This window comes from Ruditapes philippinarum, unplaced genomic scaffold, assembly GCF_026571515.1.
Source record: "Ruditapes philippinarum isolate M1 unplaced genomic scaffold, ASM2657151v2 ctg620_1_1_1_1, whole genome shotgun sequence".
In the NCBI taxonomy this organism is placed as follows: Eukaryota; Metazoa; Mollusca; class Bivalvia; order Venerida; family Veneridae; genus Ruditapes; species Ruditapes philippinarum.
This window is the reverse complement of record NW_026863506.1, coordinates 44,958-65,916: the sequence shown is the minus strand read 5'-3', so window position 1 is coordinate 65,916 and position 20,959 is coordinate 44,958. Positions and strand designations below refer to the sequence as shown.

The following is a 20,959-nucleotide window of genomic DNA, read 5'->3' as shown; positions in this document are numbered from 1 at the left end:
TATTTTAAATACATAAATGCACACTAAAGGATAGCTAGAATCTGTTTACTTTACACCACAAAGAGTACATTATGGACAAATTAAACGACAATACTTGATTAAAAAAATAGAAACAGTTGACACACACATGTGCACCATATGTGTTGTCTTACCAGCATTCTTTTTACCAGCTTTCTTGCAGATTTCAGTAATGACATGGCCTTTCATTGCAATTTTGAAACAAAATATATATCATACACTGTTTAATCCTTGTTATATTTATACTAAAAACAACCCTTTGCAGCAAGGATATATTCCGCATTTCCAGCTAATAAGGATCGACAAATGTCTTCATGTATGTCAAATTAATTATATACAGGAAAAAATTGTAGTAAAATGACAAAAACCTCCACCATGACCTTTACCTGTCAGCTTATGAAGTAGGTGCTCAGATTTTCATGTCATATACAGTGCTATGGTGATCATCTGTGCAAAGTTTATCAAAAATGCCTCCATGAAAAAATATATGAGGGAAAAAAATATTTTCAACACATATTTAACCTTTGAGCTCTGGGCATTTATGTCAGCAATTGCCAATAATCTATGCTAAATTAGTGCAACTATGTAATAGCATGAAGAATAATAACGTTATAATAACATGGAAATGAATGGGACAGTGGCCACCTAAAATACAAAGTCCCTCCGTTTTCCCCCCAAGGAAATTGTCACTGAATGACTAGCTAAACAGACAATAAAGCTCTGCAGAAATGTCTTAGAAAATACCAATCTGCAAAAAAAACAATAGGCCAAAGTATTCAAAAAGTGTGACTTCATGAAATTACCCCAACTAGGAATATAAGATAAAAGCAAAGTCAACTCAACTATAATCTAGTTTCCCTGAGCAAACGTGAATCAATATAAACAATAAGTTTAAATTTACTAGAAGTGTTTATTTATATGAACATGAGTCAATGCTATCAGGTGGCGGCGTGGCTGAGTGGGTCTGTCGTTGTTTCCTTGAGCAAGAAACTTTACATTAATTGTTTAGTACTGGTTATTTCCAGGAATGGATTAGAGTGTTCTATAAGGTAATAGCTTCCAACACAATCAAACTAAAATAAATTTGTGTAAACTAATGATATCATTCAGTTTTTAAAAATTACCAAATTGCTGATTATTGAATAATAACTAATGTCATATCAATAAAAGTTAAGCTTAAGACCATATTCCCTTTTATGACTACCAGCACTTAAATTAAGTAGGTTAAGTTGAATAGTGTGAAAGCAAATTTTTTGTTTGCTGAAAGTTTTCTGTTAACAAAACCTGCAGAAGAACCAAATATCAAGCATCGATTAAAACTTTTCCTTGATACAGCCCCTTTAATTTACTGCTTTACACCCCATAATACAGTAGCCAGATAGATAATCAATAATCAATATCCTACTGATAAGGAGTCACACACTATCTCCATAAAGGGTATGATAAAATATAGGTAAAAATGGTCAAATTAGATACCTATATACTTTAACTGGAAAATAAAGTATTAAGTTGTGTTTTGACAATTTTTGTATCAATAAAAAGTTTGCAGAGAATTGAAATACTTTTCAAATGGTATAAATATCATATTTGTTGGGTGTATACAAATATGTCTACATGAGTAATTTTATTATTTATAAACATACAAAAGTAAGAGCGTTCAGTCATGGCTGGATAATTTGTAATGTTTATTTATCAATTACTTTTTATTTATTTATTTTTATTTTTTTTCAGATGAAGAGCAATGATGGAAGAATTAAGGAAATTATCCAGCCATATCCAGGCCACACCACGAGGAGGCGCTCTTATCATGGCCCGCCCCATCCCCCACAAAATTGTCCTTAATCATTATCAATGTCCATAAAACAGTTCAAGTAGTTATCACTGATCAAAATCCTGAAATTTATCCGTAATCATTATCATAGTCCATAAAACAGTTCCAGTTGATATTTCACTATAAAAACCCATCTCACTGATCTTGGCTGAGTTCGTGGTACCTCGCATGGCAGCCAACTTTGCAGAGGTGGACATTACAGATGCGGCATCCATACACAGTCTCTTTCCTCTTGTTGAGATACGCCCTGTGGTATCGGCACCTGGCACCCTTATCACCTGGCATCCGCTCGTTCCTATGTAGGTGCTGGTTTTCCTGGTCAACCAGTGCTACCAAAGCTGCCCGATCCCCAGGTCCTCGCTTTCGCTTGGCAAATCCGGCAATAAGCTCCTCGATCAATTCAATTCGGAAGTCCATGTGCTCAAATCTCTTCTTGGAGTGCGATCTGGTGGACGCTTTCTTGTAGATGATATATGCGTTGACGATGGCACTGTTGAGAAGGAACCAGTACCTCAAGGCTTTCTTCCCAGGTCGACCTACACCAAACTTGGCACGTCGAGCATCATGGCGATCAACTCCTCCCATAAACTGGTTGTAGAGGGAAGTCGGCTCTTGCTGCATGTACTGTTCTGCACGAGGTCCAGCATGTCTTGTGGCCATTAGCACTGTGGTTGGATCCCCAACAGTTGAAAGATGGTGGACCAGTCGCTTGTCCTTCCAAACAGTTGCTGTCAAGCCCTGGCACTGAAGCGACTTGTAGGCTCCCCTGTCACGCATGTCTCTAGGTTTCTTTAGCTCAGACGGAAAACCTTTCTTGTTTACCCTCACAGTCCCACAGGCGTAGAGGCCATCTTCAAGGAGACGCTTCATCAACTCAATAGACGTGAAAAAGTTGTCAAAGAAGATCCACCTGTGGGTGTGCTGGAGATGATCTGTATGTGTGGTGACTCCGTTGAACCCAAGTCCATGTTCTGGCCTGTTCTCCTGTCTGCCAAGGTACACCTCGAAACGATGAACATAGGCAGTTCTGGCGTCGCACAGCATCCAGAGCTTGATCCTCCGCTTGATCGGCTTGGCTGGCATGTAGGACAACCTACCGGTGAATGCGATCATGGCCTTATCTACCGTGGCTTCCCGTGACAGTGTCCACATTTCTCGGAAGGTTGTTGACAGGGTAGTCATGACATGCCGTACCTTGTAGAGGCGGTCGTAGTCTATATGGCCACGTGGACGGTCACCGGTTCTGTCTGATGCATGAAAGTACTTAGAAAGCTTCTGGAACCGGTTGCATGTCATGATCTGCTGGGCACCTACATTCCCGATGAGCATCTTCGTAGACCAATACATCTCCAAAGTTGGTAGAATGTTGATATCCATAAGGATGTTGATGGCTAGGAATGCTCGCATCTCTGCCTCAGTTGTCTCTTCCCATCTGTCATCCAGGTCTACTCCAGGTTGGGCCTGCCTCCAGTTGGCATACAGGTTGGTCATGTCCGCTAGGTAGGTGATCAAGCTCACTGGAAAAACAAACTTGAAGAAGTCTAACGGTGTGGCTGTACTGACATCAAAACCATCAGGGAGGTTCGGCCCAGGCTCTCCAACAAAGTCTTCAACCTGGAAAGTAATAAAAAAATTAGTTTTTTTTTCAACACAATTTCTCTTGTTTTTCTTTTTTCTTTTTTTTTTTTGGTGGTTGTTTGTTTATTATTATTATTTTATATTTATTTATTTTTACTTATATATATATATATATATATATATATATATATATTTTATGTCATTCACTGTTTCATATGTAATAAAATAAATGCTTCTGTATATTTGTATTGTTGTCTCTTTTTTATTCTATTGTAATTAGAAATAAAATTCTGACAATGAGAGAAGTTTTTTTTTGTATTTTGGCAATATACTTTATTATATGGCTGTCAAATATAAGTATATATGTACCCTTGGCGGTAGCAGACGATTTGTCAAAGTTGAGACTCCAGCATCGGCAACATTATCGACGTCGTCGGACGACGAATCAGAAGAACTTAAATCTATATCAGACGGCCCAAATCCAGAAAAATCAGAGTCATCATCAGAATCAAAGTTAAAATCTGCCATCATAGACATAGTTTGACAAGTGTAATTAGCGTACTAATGAGATTAATTAGCGATATAATAGCGCAGATGTTCTCGAACGAACTGGTAAAATTTAATTAAATTTTATTATTTATAGATCTAATTTAGATCAAATGATGATAAGGGAAAGACATCCTGGAGTTCCACGGCCTTTTTCGGCATTTTCATGTTGCCGACATCAAAGATGATATATGGAATATGATTTTATCATATCGTGTAATACACGGCCCCATGCTGTGTCTGTTATGAAAACAATAGCGCACATGAAAGAATTTAAACTTTGAAATATTTCTTTGTCGGTCATTTTCTTAAAAATATCGCCGCTGCTACCGGAAATATTTGATTGCAGGGGCCAGAGAGATACCCCTAGTCAGGGTGTTAATAAATCCGTGTATATACACATGTCAGCTGTCATAAACCAAAACAAACATAAAATTCATCAAACCATGCCTGGCACGTGAACGACCCGTGATCATATAAATACTTTTTATTCATGAGTTGCTATTTTTAGACACTTTTGTTCCTGTCTCACGATACGTTCTATATTTATTTCATTGACCAGCGCACTCATTAACTGCGTGACGTAAGGAAAACCCCTCACCTGGTTGGTCGCTAATTATACAAAAACTTTAAATTGTAACACCATAATTTTATGAACGGAATCCCCTCATGAAATGTTGATCTTTACGATAACACAAATTACAGGTCTGATTTCCGGGAAAATTGTTGATTTTTGGACAGGTAATGATTGAAGTCGGCGAAAGTCGCTTCCATTGAGATCATGCATGTCGGCGATTCTCGCTTACATGCGGTAATCGATAAAGCCGTCGATTCTCGCTTCTATCAGGGAATGGTAAAAAAGACGGCGATTCTCGCTTCTATAAGGGAAAAGGTTAAATGTATATGTAGTTTCTCAAAAAAAATGTCAAATCAAAATTTGATAGAAATGCAAAATTCTGGAAACAAAGTGATCCCTCGGAAGCACTAATCACAACAAAATAACATAAGAATTGCAGACTCGGTTTGATTGAGTCTGTACATGAGGGATAATGAATAAGTGCAACATCCCTCACGCCCCCTAGCACCGGCTTGAGCGGTACTCAATTCTCAACACTTTATAGTGTTGGCATCAGACACACTAAGGTAATGCTCATTTCTTTATACCGTCTTGTACCTCATCTTGGAATTAGAAGAGCATTGAAATCCATTTTACGTGCTATCTTTGATTTATGAAGAATTCTAAAGAATTGAGAACCCTCCCCATGAAGACCTGGAGGACACTGATAATTGTCCTTGTTTATATTCTCATCATGTCCAAGGTGGTCAAAAAATCCTTCTATCAGCATCTGTCATATCTAGGCTGGCATACACAGGAGAGGCCCGATGTCTGTTTTTTTGCGGCAATCACTAACACCTTTCACAGCATGCCATCCAGAACAGATTTCGAGCTCTTGGTGGCAAATAAGAAGTTGTTGCTCTTATCAATACCAAATTCGTGCCTGTTATCAATAAGCAGTTGGACAGCCTCTATTAAATCAACTTGAATCAATATTTGAACATATTTTCGCCCTTTGCCAGCCATGCATGCTGGTCGAAATTGGCCAACCAGAAATTATTCAACATCATCATTTAGTTTTTCAATACTGTCTTCTGGAACCAAAGTTCCCTTTAAAGCATCGTCCCATTCATCAAGAAGAATTCTTGACCCCTCTTCATCTCTTCGTGCATTATAAAGAGTAAGCCTGGATACAACTAAAGATCTTAGCCATGTGTATTGACAAAGACAATATGGTTTATTTCTGCACTGATAAATCCTTTCAGTTTTTTTTTTATTTCCTCTTCAACTGGTAACTTTTTGGGCAGTCTTGCTTTTTTCAGCGAGTTTTTTCTGTGTTATATCTAGCTTTACATAATCTTAGGTAAGTTAAAATCATATGCTTCTTTGAAACTTTTGAGCTGTTTCTTCTTTGATAGTTGTGATGATTCTGCATAAAAACCTTTCAATATTTTCATACTCTTCTGAAAGATACTGTTCAAATTCACTTTCAGCTCATGTTTTTCTTCTTCTTCTGGTGTACATAGCTTGGTAATGGCCTCCTTAAGTAATGTCAGATTCCCTGTAGTGTACATGTCTTCAAAGGTAACATTGGGTTCTGCAAGTGATTTAGAGCACAGAAACAACCTGGCCAGTTCTCTCATCTCCCTAATCACCTCTTTCTTTACTTCCTTAAGCTTGCTGGATTCAACCTTCCTCATTAGATAATGCTTGTACCCAATGACTTGAACCAGTTTATTTTTCCTAATGAAAAGTACGTCTATTACAAATTATGATCTTTGTGAATATTGAGCTGCTGAAGAGACTGTAGTTTTATTGCCTCTGACTCATCTGAACATTTCTCTTTATGTTTATAGAATGTACGATTTGGAAAAAAACGTTTACACTTCATACACATTCTGACTTCATCCTGCTTCTTTGGTTTTCTTTCTGTCATTAGTTCAGTTTCAGTTAAGTGTGGTACATTGAAATTATACATTCCCTTAATCCTTTTTCTCTCAAACCACTTGTTTTGTTCATTGGTGGTTTTTTTTAAAATGTTAGCAACTTCTTCATGCGTGATCTTATGAGACTTAATTTGTCTCTTCAATTTTCCTCCTGTAATGATTGCATAACAGATACAACACATTCTGTCTCGTCTCTGAAAGCATATTCCACCATGTGAAAAAAATATACATGCACAGAATGATTCGAGATAACAAAATTAGATAAGTATGCACACGTGTTTTGAGTATAGGAGCTAACTAACTCTACCAAGAACCAGTAAAGAACAAGAGCCACCGTAGGATGGGAAGCATTATTCAACCTTTTTATGTACAAATAGACAAATATGTGTACAATAGACATATGTGGTGATAAAATTCCATGGTAACTGGTCGAGCTAATAATTCAACATATTCATTGTAAAATGGACTATGATAAATGTCATTAAAGCAATTTTCTTTTCAAAACTCTCTGCAAAGTTTTAGGCCAGTCTCGAACTAGGACCAAACATGTCTAATGTCATGGTACAGTACCCCTGTTTTGCCAACTATCAGAGTAAATAGTACTAAAAATTAAGACAAGAGGACATGTACCCTCAATAAATTAGATGACAATTGAGTAAAAAATGTTACCACTACAGTGTTAACAAGATTTGTCCGTATGGGAGGGTGACCTAGGTTTTGACCCTAGGTAATCGATAATCAAACCTGACCTAGTAATCATCAAAACAATATTTCAGACCAATTTCCCGGATATTTGGATCAAAACAGCAGCCACTAGTGTGCTAACAAGATTTTTCTATTTTTAGCTCCGGTGACCTAGTTTTTCATCCTAAATTAACCATGTTCGCACTCATCCAAACATTTATTTAGTCAAGCATTATGATAATGTTTGATGATAATTGAGGCAAAAATGTGACCACAAGAAGGTTAACAAGGTTTTTCCTTATTTGGGCAGTGTGACTTAGTTTGACCCCAGATGACCCATGTACAAACTTGACTTAGAAATCATCAAAACAAACTGTCAGACCAATTTCCAGGATTTTTGGGTCAAAACGGTAGCCACTAGAGTGTTAACAAGATTTTTCTATTCTTAGCACCGGTGACCTAGTTTTTCATCAGAGATGACCCATGTTTGAATCATCCAAGCAATTACCTAGACAAGTTATATGACAATTGAGTCAAAAATGAGACCACTAGATGGTTAACAAGGTTTTTCTTTACCAAATGTGCAAATAGAAAAAAATAACGCGAATACATGTATATACTCATATAAAAATTATCAGATGCATTACTCGTAAAATGTAATAGTTTCAAGTGTAATGTTTACGACCACAAAAATTAATGGACGGCACTTATAAAGAAATTTGAAGATTTCATATTTGTGTCTTATACGACTATACCCGGAGCTATTTAAAAAGTGTTTGTTTTTTTAAGTCTGTAAAAAGACACTTTTGAGTGACAGTTCTTTTCACGCATGTTTCACGTTTAGAACTATTGCTTAAAACAAAATCTCTATTGAATATATTAAAATAAAAATGGCTACTCAAAAGCTTAAATAATATTTTGGATGTCAACTGGCGAATTTTTAACCAGTCAAAACAAGACGCCATAATTAAGACAAGAGGACCATGATGGCCCTGAGTCGCTCACCAGAAACAACTGCTTTTCAGTGTTGGAATGTCAATATATTCTTATATCAAATTTGAGCATAGAATATGTTTAAACAATAATTTGAAGAAATGCCATGACCTAGGGTATTTAAGTTTTAGCTTAAACGGGGCTAATCAAATTGATATAAGCAAACTTGATAAAAGACTACCTAAGACTAAGAATGCTATAAAATTTGGTGAAAATCTATCAATTATTTCGATAGGAAATGATGTTCGAAGGTTTTTTTCTATTTTTAGCTTAAGTGGCCCCTATATTAATATAAGCAAGATTGATAAAAGAGTACCCAAGAATGAAACAGACAAAGTTTGGTGATCATCCATCAATTGGTTCTGAAGGAGAAGATGTCTAAAGGTTTTTCTATTTTTAGCTTTTGCGGCCCCTAAAAGGGGCCAATCAAATTAAAATGGGCAAACTTGATAAAAGATTACCCAAAAATGCTACAGACAAAAGTTTGGTGATCATCCATCAATTAGTTCTGTAGCAATAGACGTTTAAATGTATATCTATTTTTAATTTTAGCGGTCCCTAAAAGGGGCCAATCAAAATAATATGAGCAAACTTAATAAAAGACTACCCAACAATGCTTCAGACAAGTTTTGGTGATCATCCATCCATTACTTCTGTAGAAATAGACATTTAAAGGTATTTCTATTTTTAGCTTAAGCGGCCCCTAAAAGGGGCCAATCAAATTCATATGAGCAAACGTGATAAAAGTCTACCTAAGAATGCTACAGACAAAGTTTGGTGATCATCCATCCATTAATTCTGTAGAAGAAGATGTTTAAAGGTTTTTTCTATTTTTAGCCCTAGAGACCCCTAAAAGGGGCCAATCAAATAAATATGAGCAAACTTGATCAAAGACTACCCAAGAATGCTACAGCCAAAGTTTGGTGATCATCCATCCATTAGTTCTGTAGAAGAAGATGTTTAAAGGTTTTTCTATTTTAGCTTTGCTGACCCCTAAAAGGGGCCAATTGGAATGACATGAGCAAATTCCAGTGTGACTGTCACAGGGGTGCTACCGACCAAATTTGAAGTAAATCTGCTTAGTAGTTTCAGACAAGAAGAATTGTTGACGCATGACGACGGACGCCGGAGCACCCCATTTGATACTAATAAAAATGAGAAAATTTATTGAAATCGAACAATAAATCAAACGAACAGGAGATAAACATTACCGCTTCCATTTAATCTTGGTTTTGTGGTGAAGGTGATGCTTACGTAGATGATTACTAAAACTCTTTTGACAATTTTTCCCCTTTACTCCCTCCTTAATTGTTTGAATAAATAGGTACAAACATATGGCTATTCTCTGTGCCATTCAGATTTGCATGACACTCATAGGTACCAGTAAAAATCCCTAGAATACTATAGCACTTTAAAAGGGCCGCAAAATTACTTTTTAAACGCAAAGTTATAAACATTTATTAGCACGTCATACTAATATTAAATATTAATATCATACTAATATATATCATACTTATATACTAATATCATTGCAATATGTATATTTTCCAAATACTAGTACTTCCTTTTTCATTTTCTTTTAACTGACTACTTCTTCTGAAGTTACATTCATCAAATTAAAATTATATCTAACAAAGGCCTTGCGTTGGACACATTTGCCTTTTTCTAATTTGTTAACTCAAAAACAAAGGAAGAATATCACAAACAACTTTAAACATTACGGTCAAATTATTAGCAAATTATGCTACAATTGACCATACTTGTATTATTCATTTATGAATTTGATTTATTCTAGGGCAAAACTTTAAAAAAAGTTAAAAAAAAACAATTTTCTTAATAAGAATACACTAAAATGTCGCATATAACATTGACGGTCAATGTCACACTTAAATTGATTATGTCAATTTTGCCTTACGTACTCTTTTGTCACAGAATTAATCAAAACTATAAGTAAATACCAAAATTATCACAATTTAATTTCATTTTGACCTTGATAATCAGGGTTATATTTGAATTATCCATCCTACCGGTTTTATCATATTAATGGTTCTTTTGCTAATAATTTGACCGTAAGCTAAAGCTGCGGTCTCACTTACTCCCGGCAGAGCCCAGGACCTTCCGACGATCCGTGGTGAAATTATTGTTGCGGTCACACTTACCCCGGCAGCACTAACCACCAAGGATGCGCTCCGGATCATCCAGGCAGAGCCCAGGTGAAGCTACGGTTCATGCCGGTGCTTCCCCGGTCGTTCCCGGATGACGCCGAAAGAGCCCCGGTTGACCCAGGCAAAGCCCCGGTCGATCCAGGCAGAGCCCAGGACGATCCAGGTAGAACCCCGGTGGATTGAAAAACGCCCGATTGATATATAATTTTTATTTAATATAAAATCTATTGTTCCAGAATAGTAATTCATGATGATTTTCTGAAAAATCCTTATGCCATACTGTATATAAGGGAAATCGGAAGGGTTTTAAAGGTGCATGCCTCCAGATGTACGAAAATATTTCAATAAAATCAAACTTGAGAACAATGTACTGAAATTTTAGGAAAAGGAAAAATATTCAAGATTCATGTTATAATTTACATTTTATGTGCGATTAATGATTGATTTTTCAGTAATTATAAAATATATTTCTACTGCGTTACTAACGCTTTAAGGGCTATTTTTGCATATATTGTCCTCTTTTTTTGTTATGTACGTGGGTTGTAACTGCCTTAAATAATGTGTAAATTGCTTCCTTTTGGTTATTTCACTAAATAATACTTTTAAACACATTTTCAATATTTTCATGAAAATTACCATGGATCTGGAGGCGTGCTGCTTTAAGACAAACAAGTGCAATCATCGCAAATTGTCGTTATTCTTTTGAAATGATCCGGGCTTTGCCGAGGCTCTACTGGGATCAACCGTTGCTCTACCTTTATCCTCCGGAGCTCTGCCTGTAGTTACCGCGGCTCTGCCGGCATATTCCGGGGCTCTACCGTAGCTCTACCGGCTATATCATACCCCGAAACATCCCCGGTTTGTGCCGGCAGAGCTACGGTGCTTCCCCGGTCGTTCCCGGCAGAGCTAAGGATGAAGCCGGCAAAGCTATACCTTCCCGGATCATCCCGGACCAACCAGTGATATTAAATATTTTATTCCATCCGGGGTCGAATGCCGGATGTTCCTAGATCATCCCGGACGTTGCCGATGTACTCCGGTTGTTCCCGGTCGTTCCCGGATCACCCCGGGACTCTGCCGGGATGTAAGTGAGACTGTAGCTTAAGTTACCATCAAAGTTAAGTGCAAATAAACCTTCCTTAAAGTTTTATCTCAGTCATTGCTATGCACAAGTATAAAGATAATACATCCATTATTTACAAAGTTACAGCCAATTAGTGTGTTTGTTTGGTTCATTTTACGCCTTTTCCCAACAGTATTTCAGTCATATAGGCGGGTAGTTACCTAACCATCGTTCCTGGAGAGTTACATCAGTACTAGACAACCTTCCTCTGTGCTAAATAACCAAAGCATCTCCCGGAGATTAAAACATAAAACCAATTAAAGCATAAAACTGTAAAATCATAATGTTTTAAGGTCAGTATAAAGAGAAGTTCAAATTGAGTTTATCTTCTTAATTTACGACATTGTCCTAAAGGTAGCTCTTAACAAACTTATAACACATTCAAGCAAAAAAGCGAGAAAAATTAATTTATTTGACCTTCAATGCAAATGTCATTTATAAGTGAAGGTCATTTTCAATTAAGTCTACTTAAAGGGCTTTTCTATCAAGTATTTATTGTCTCCAAGTATGAAGACAAATCATTTGTAAATAACAAAGTTATCGACAATTTTAGCAAAAACCATCAAAACTAAATAGTTTAGATTGATATTCAGTTTTTTCCACTACACTTTGATCCTTTGTAACGTTTGTGTATGATAAAAAGTATGATTGTATATTTGTATGAACTTTGAATCAATTATTTCAGCGTATAAACACCTTACCTTTTTACAATTCTACAAAATTATCACATTAGAATTTTAAATTTATTCTTTAATATATTGAGAAAACTACCAAAATTGCACTCAGTTATGGTTCTAAACTTTTTAGGAATACTCATTTGATAGAATGCCTGGTGTCATTTTGTTCCAGCGAAATTATGGCTAAATAGTCATGTTCCAGTGAACCATTATTTGTTTGGTGTTTTAGATAGCTTGCCATGTAATCCATTACGATGCTTTCACTTCACAAAAGGGAGTTGTAGTTAGTTCAATGTAATTTGTTCAATATCAATTGTCGCCAAGATAATGGAAATCTTAAGCTTCATTAAGCTTACAATACCACTGTTACTTGAGACGTTGATAATCCATTAATGGAAGTACAAACGCCACAAAAGACGTTTCTATCTTCTTAAGAATTTGCAAAGAACTTTTATTAATTCGTTCGTAAGTATACATGTATTGGTTTCACATTTTTAATATATAAATATTTGGGATATTATAATTGTATCATAATGAAGATAATGATAGTTGATTATACACACATGCATATCATGTAAATAATAATAAGTTTTCTCAAAAAGAGTACAAAATAAATTCAAAGAAAGCTAATTAATTAATAATTTATATTTATCAATATCAAAAGCGATATATTGTTTCAACTACTTTATTATCCCCCGCTGATGGAATCGGGAGGGGGATAAAGTTTTGGCGTTGTCCGTCCGTCCTTCCTTCCGTCCGTCCATCCGTCCGTCCAAATTTCGTTTCCGGACTAGTTCTCTGTAGTGGCTGGAATTCAACTTTATTGGAATCATTAATATCAAGAGGAGATGCGCATATCGTCGGCTTGTTCCAGTCAGACCCTTTAACTCAGAGTTACGGCCCATGATTAGTTATGTAGTATGCATATAGAGTAAAAATCGTTTCCGCGTTAATTCTCTGCAACTACTGGCTGGAATGAATTCAACGAAACTTTATGGGAACCTTCAATATCAAGAGGGGATGCGCATATCGTCGGCTTGTTCCGGTCCGACACTTTAATTCAGAGTTATGGCCCTTGATTAGTTATGCAGTATTCATATAGAGCAAAAATCATTTCCGCGCTACTTCTCTGCAACTACTGGCTGGAATTCAACAAGACTTTATGGGAACCTTCAATACCAAGAGGAGATGCGCATATCATTGCCTTGTTGGGGTCAGACACATTATCTCAGAGTTATGGCTCTTGATTAGTTATGCAGTATGCATATAGAGCAAAAATCGTACCCGCGCTACTTCTCTGCAACTACTGGCTGGAATTCAACAAAACTTCATGGGAACCATCAATACCAAGAGGAGATGCGCATATTGTCACCTTGTTTGGTTCAGACACATTATCTCAGAGTTATGGCTCTTGATTAGTTATGCAGTATGCATATAGAGCAAAAATCGTACCCGCGCTACTTCTCTGCAACTACTGCCTGGAATTCAACAAGACTTTATGGGAACCTTCAATACCAAGAGGAGATGCGCATATCATTGCCTTGTTGGGGTCAGACATTTTAACTCAGAGTTATGGCCCTTGCAGTATGCATATAGAAAAATATTCGTTTCTGCGCTACTTCTCTGCAACTACTGGCTGGAATTCAATGAAATTTTATTGGAACATTCAATACCAAGAGGAGATGGGCATATCGTCGCCTTGTTCGGGTCAGACATTTTAACTTAGAGTTATGGCCCTTGATAACTTATGCAGTATACAACCAGAGTAATACTCGTTTCCGTGCTACTTCTCTGTAACTACTGGCTGGAATTCAATGAAACTTTATGGGATACGAAGAGGAGATGTGCATATAGTCGCCTTGTTCCGGTCAGACACTTATAACTCAGATTTATGGCCCTTGATTAGTTATTCAGTATGCATACATCGCATTGGCATTTCCAGATATTACTATTTAACACAGAGTTATGGCTCTGTTATTGCCCTGAATATTTATCAAGTTCAAAGAATATTACTATTTATGCCACGGATTTCCGCTTGTCCTTTGTCGCAAAAATGTACTTTTATAAAACTGTATTGCCGGAATGAGGCCTTAATTAGTATTAAGCCTTTCTTATAAAAAAATTAAAACAAAAACATCTATACATCTTGCATTTACTTTCTACGAAAATTGTATGTCATTTAAGTAATGTGACAATTAAATACAGAAATGCATAACATATTTACAAAACGGAAACTAAAACATTCAAACGAATATTCGTTTAGTTTATCTTTTGGACGTTTTGCATATTTTTTGCGAGACGTTTTTGTTTCTAACTGATTAATATTTTTGAATTTAAAACTCTGGAAACAAAGTGATTCCTCGGAAGCATTAATCACAACAAAATTACAAGAGAACTGCATACTCGGTTTGATTGAGTCTGTACATGAGGGATAATGTAAAGTTCAACATCCCTCACCATGAAACAATTTATCCATTTGATAGACAATTTAGTACGCAGACATGCAGTTAAAATTCTTACGATCTAAAAACTACGTCATAATTTTGTAACATTTTCCAAACGATGACAAGTATTCCTTCTATACAAGACAAGATATGACAGGCTCAGACTGATAGATTCTTCGAGCGTTTTCCGCTCCCATTGAATGGTATCAATCTCCGTCGACAAATGTAGTTTAAGGAAAAAAGATCCGATATGATTGATATGCTAAATGGAAACCGTCCTAGGTTCCTGCAAATACTGTCCAACGACTAAGTTTTAAGATTTAAGAATGTTTCAAAGTAAATATTCCATTGCCTTTTTCAAAGCAGATATTGTTTATAATAAATACCATTTTCAGTCGAGAAATAATAAGCCATTGTAATTCACATTTAGATAAGAAAACATACTTAGGAAGCTCTAGGTGCTTTACAGAGCTGCGAATCGTAACAATAAACACTTATGATTATAATAATAAACAATTTATCTCTAAAAGCATACACCATGCTTGACATTTAAATGTTGGAAGATTTTGAAAATTTTATCATTTATATATCAAGAAGGACAATGTATGAGTGCTCATATATGGAATATGAGTGCCCATATATGAAAATAAAACACATTTCAGCAACTGTTTACGAATTTCATCCGTTCTACAAAACTGACTTAGTCTCTTATTCTACTATTAGCTGGCATCTAGTGAAAGATACAACTATGAATTAAATTTGTTTTAATATTTATAATGATTCTACACTATAACTTTATGAATATGCATGTATCTGATAAAAGAGATAATAGACCGGATGATTAATGTTTCTTTAAATCGGAATAATTGTCCATAAATCATTCAAAACATACATTTTTACCTCAATCAGTTATTAATACCATGACATTTTGAAGCAATGGCTGAATGAATGAGCATGCAAAAACATGCGGAAAACGTCAAGCAGTAAGTAAAAATTTCATTACATTTTCCAAAAAGAATGAGTATTGTAACCAAAAAGCAATCACGGTTTATGGATATATATGTTCTTTTCCATGCGTATTTGCTTTATCTCGATACACTTTTCCTATGTTATATTCATTTTCTCGGTGTTTCTGTCACTTTGTATAACCTATCGAATATTTTACAAGATTATGTCACTACATATTAAGGAAATGTTTTCATGGGACCGCCTACAGTGAACATTACATATCAATCAATTGCATATTTTTGACCATGTCTTGTCTTTCTACAGACTTACTTTAGTTCATTCTGGTTGTCATTGGACACGGCATTACATGATGACATTTGGATTGGTACATCTAATCAGGATACCACTAATCATTTTGTTTGTTTTGTTAGTTGTAGGAATGAATGATCGGTTTCGCAATTCTTGTCTTATTTGAACAAACAAGCCAGTAGGTTTCTTGTTAACATAATGAATGTCAGACAAATGATATGGGTAATGCAGGACTGCACATTTTGATAAATTGTGTGATAGCCTATCTCATATAGACATTAATGCAAAGGAAAATATGTTATTTTAATAATTCATGAAAGTTGAACAGTAATTTCAAAATTTACTGCGAAATTTAAATAATGCGTAGACTTTATTCATGATACAAAAATTACCTGTACGAAATCGTAATTAGTATTCATCTATTAATTTGCAACATGTCTTTAGCCGGCGCTAGGGGGCGTGAGGGATGTTGCACGTATTCAATATACCTCATGTACAGACTCAATCAAACCGAGTCTGCAATTCTTGTAATTTTGTTGTGATTAATGCTTCCGAGGGATCACTTTGTTTCCAGATTTTTATACAGAATTTTATTCGTCAATGTTGTCCTTGCTGACAAGATATCATAAGCTCTTTGTTGTGCCTGACATCTTATCTGACTATTATAACTGAGGTTTTTGAAGTACACCAACAATTTAAACTTAGATGTGTGTAGCCTTTTACTGTATTTTTTGAATTCACATATATTGAACATATTACTATATTTACAGGATAGGACATGTTTTGTATCTTAATTCTTGTAGTATAAACCTTCCATGATGACCTAATTATCCCCAGAATATGTGTTTAATGAATGAAATTTCAGAACAATTAGGGCTAAAATGTAAACATAGTAGTCAGATGGAGTAAAGATTAATTGAAAAACTTTTGGGGAGCCCCCAAGTTGTGGAATTTTTAAATACCAAATTACTAAGAAAATGACTATTTTTAATGGAGGAGTTTCCAGCATTACTAATGAAGAAAACAAATTCACTGTAAGACAAATATACGGAACAGGCTTTAGGGTGTTCAGTTATTTTATTCATTTCAGAACATGGTTATTTCCTAAATGCTCCCTCCATGCTACCCACTGCCTACCTTAATCAATACCAACAATTATAACATTTACACATATTCCAGCAATAAAAGTACTGATAAAATTCTGTAAGAGATCCATTCGGAGGGAATTGCTTTCATACAATATAGAATTATGGTGTCAATGCAAGTGTTGTACTGCTTTGAAAGGTGTACATCATATTTTAAATAAGTGTTGTTCTATAACATTGTACCGTCTGTTGAGGCCTTTACGATATTTATTTTCTTAATTTGCCTAACAAGTCGATAAAAAGCTAATGCCCATGTATATTGAAATAAAACACAATTTAAAAAAATAACAGACAGTTTATATAGTTTGTGTTTTGATGTTATATATTATAATTATCCAAATCAACTTTAAAATAGAAAAGAAAACAAATACAACTTGTTTGTTTTTTATTACAACGAGTCTTTATTACAATTAAAATCATTTGCCTTGAAGTTCATAAACCTTACTGTTTATTTGAAAAAACCTTCTTTCTGAGTCGTTTAAGATAATTAAGAAGTGCTATAATATCCCTACGTTTAACCATACTATGAAATTTAATGTAGTTTTGATTTTTATCTACAAAAAATACGAGCGAATGATCTGAAATTGTGCACGCATTTTATTAGTCTAGACCAATCATTTTAAAACAAAACCCTAAGTAGAGTCCATTTAAGTCATTGTAAATAAATGTTAATAATAATTAGCTTTATTTTCATTTCACTTTATTTTTTTATTACTTTTTCTCATATAAAACGACCATAAGATAATTGTTATTCTGTTAAAGTTCTATGTAAGTATAAGATCTTTGTTAATGGTCAATACGATATCTGAAATATTGAATTCTGAAATGAAGTATATATTGAAACTGGTTACGAAATCGTGTAAAAATACTTTAAACAATTCAGAAACGAATTGGTTATCTAAAGCACAGCTTTTATAATAAAATTAAAATAGAATAAAGAAAAAAAAGGAATCCCTAAAGAAAGTCCAAAACAGCAAAATTAAAAATGTTGCGTTGAGCCAGTTCATGGACGACACTAAGTGCAAACTACTGTCCACGCCCCCGGCTTAAGCAGAAGTCAACAATTAAATATGAAAATGGTAAAATTTTGATTTTAGAAACATCCGCAGATGTGTTCATACGTTGACTTAGTTATTAATTGGATAACTAGTGGAGTGACGAACATACTTTTGCGTTGTTTTGTAAATGCTAATGCCATTGTTATAGCTATCTGAAATGGGTCACTGTACAAAGTAGGTTTCAGTGTAAATAATGAACAGACTGTGGGCTATCATTCTAACAATCATCAAGGGTAAAACGTGATATACGTTAATGGTACTGGTAGGTCTCTTAAATAGCTTAAATCATAAATACTTAAGAAGATTATAGGGAACTTAACATTATTTTGATTAGCTACTAACCCGAAAACTTATAGTGCAACTCCGCGAGAATTAAGTGCTAAATTTTTGTTCTTTGTAACTCACAAGCTCATTTATGTATATAAAAATGGAATATGGATTAAACGTTCCTTTTGTTTTTTTAAAAAAAAAGCATTTCTTTTTAAAAATATCACATACTCGTTACACCAACCTTTCAGTGCAGATGCAGTGGTACTTACTTCTCAAAAAAATTTTAGTTATGGTAAACATTAAAAGCACCAAAAACGTTACTCATTGGTTAATTACCTAAACCATCTTTTCTATCTGTTGCGTTTGGCAATTAGTACAGTTACAGTGAATTAGTATTTGTAGGGAAGTGAAAATACTACTTTGATTACATTTTGCTACTTTTATGACATATTATCTTACTGTAACATTTGCTGCTAATTTCTTCTGGTAACATACGTTCTCAAAAATACTATTATTTAAACACCATAACTATTATTGTTTGACCATTCTAAAGATGTAAAAGTAGGGGACGGCCACCAATATAGTTGTTATAAGTTTTGGACCAACCCTTTTCTATATTTACATAAATGAACTATGTATACGTCTAAACATTTATTTGTTTCTGAAGCATAATGTGCCTTTAATTAAATTTCCGCTTGTACCTGTATTTCTTGATTTATTTTTGCAAGACATGCCATCAACCGTTAAATGGTAAATACTGTGACATTTAAACATTGGAATTAGTTTTTTTAAAAATGATTACAATGAAATGTCGCTTTAAATAAATATGATGGGGGGGGGGGGAATGTTCTTAAGTATATTGTTTGCATTTATAATATGATATACGAGATAAAATGAAACTTGAATAAAGAAAACATAATTATAATCAAGAGTGATATAAATGCAATTATTTCTGACAACAAACTAGATCCTTCAATATTTAACAGACTAAGAGTGTCTATCAGTTTTCAGAAACAAAATCTTATTATACTTCAGATAATGTTCATAACTTTACTGTATTAACAATATAAATATCATTATTCACAACAACATTTACCAGAAGAATCAGTGATAATTGTCTTTTATATTGTTATAAACCATAAAGTGATTATTTTTAAACTTGCTTAATTTTGCCAAATTACATGCGTTTGGCTTCGTAACCATTTTTGTTCCTGGTATTAGACGGTTCACAGGGTAAAACACGTTCTGAGTCTTGACAACATCAAAACATTTGACAGAGGTAAGGCAACAAATGCTACAAGACATACTATTTTTACCACGGTTTAATTCTAAATAACTTTGTGTAAGTCTCTTCTAAAGGTAAAAATTCAATAGGCAGTTTTAAACGCCTTTTTATGTACTCACATGTATATATATATATATACTCGTACATTATTTCATTGTGTGCTTTAGTAAGAAATTTTATTCAATCATTGCACGAAGTCGATAAATGTTTGTAATTTCGTGTTCATTTTGCTGAATTTAATCTCAATATTCATGTTTTCCTACAATTAGGAAACATCTTTATAGTAATAAAATTACGACACATGCACATCGGAAACTCCTTGAAAAGACCGGATAGAATTTGGATAGGAGGTGTGATTCTTCATCCTTGTTTTCATAATTGTAGAACTTAAGTAAAAATGTTCAGTCCCATTTCAATGTAAAAAACGTATTATTTTTTCTGAGTGTATGTTTATCCTACATAAGATTAAGATTATACATTTCTTAACCGATATATTTTCTCAAATATTAATTTTGGTGTCAGTTTATTATTTAATGTTAAGAAATATTATGAGTTTGAAAACTACTTTATTATGTACGATTTGCTTTGTACTAGAACGAACACATACAAACATATATAAAAAAGTCTTGCGTTGAAATGAGTGTTCTATACAGAGTAGTTCAAAACAAACTTGATGATGTTAAAAAGCAACAAACCAAAGGAAATTAAATCATTAGGCCTTCGTTTAAAAGATGAATTAGATAAACTTAAAATTAATCTACACAGTATCCTTCAAAATTACGATGAGGATATTCCACCTTGGACTTATAATTCCCCGATAATAAATATTAACCTTTCAAATATAAAAAAAAGTCATTAAATTCTATAGATGCTATAGATTTAGCATTGTCATACATATTACAGCATACCCATGATAAATGTGTGATATTTTCTGACTCGCTTTCTGTTTTAATAGCCATTAAAAATAAAAAATCTGACAATATCATGATAAGCAAACTTCATTTACGATTTTTTGATATCCTTAAAACAAAATCTGTTAAATTATATTGGATTCCAAGTCATGTAGGTATACGAGGAAATGAAAAAGTAGATGCTTTAGCTAAACAATCATTAAATTTTCAAAAAATAGACTTATTGTTACCTGCTTGTGATTTTAGACCGGCTATAAATAAATTCGTATCATCTGAATGGAAAGCAAACAAGGACAAAGCCGTTTTTAATAAACTTCACGATATAAACATATCTCTTGATGTGTCACCATCTCTTTATCTGTCAAACCGCCATGATCAAACAGTTCTTCTTTGATGCCGAATTGGACACACTAAAACTACCCACTCTTATCTCCTCACGAATGACAATGCCCCTTTCTGTGTAGCTTGTAAT

At 34.4% G+C, this 20,959-nt stretch overlaps 1 protein-coding gene across 1 annotated transcript; it reads right to left on the bottom strand.

The window, feature by feature from the left end:
- Window positions 1-1,984: 1,984 nt before the first annotated feature.
- Window positions 1,985-3,964, bottom strand: LOC132722253 (piggyBac transposable element-derived protein 4-like). The gene is made up of 2 exons (XM_060706709.1): window positions 3,797-3,964; window positions 1,985-3,463 (listed from the first exon to the last, which is right to left on the bottom strand). Exons 1-2 carry the CDS (start codon window positions 3,962-3,964, stop codon window positions 1,985-1,987), a joined length of 1,647 nt encoding a protein of 548 aa, XP_060562692.1.
- Window positions 3,965-20,959: the final 16,995 nt, after the last annotated feature.

Excerpts from the sequence above, each read along its gene's own strand:
- LOC132722253 (XM_060706709.1), bottom strand. The coding sequence starts at position 3,964 with ATGTCTATGATGGCAGATTTTAACTTTGATTCTGATGATGACTCTGAT. Across the intron at positions 3,464-3,796 it reads ATCGTCTGCTACCGCCAAGG|GTTGAAGACTTTGTTGGAGA; the intron begins GTACATATATAC and ends ATTACTTTCCAG.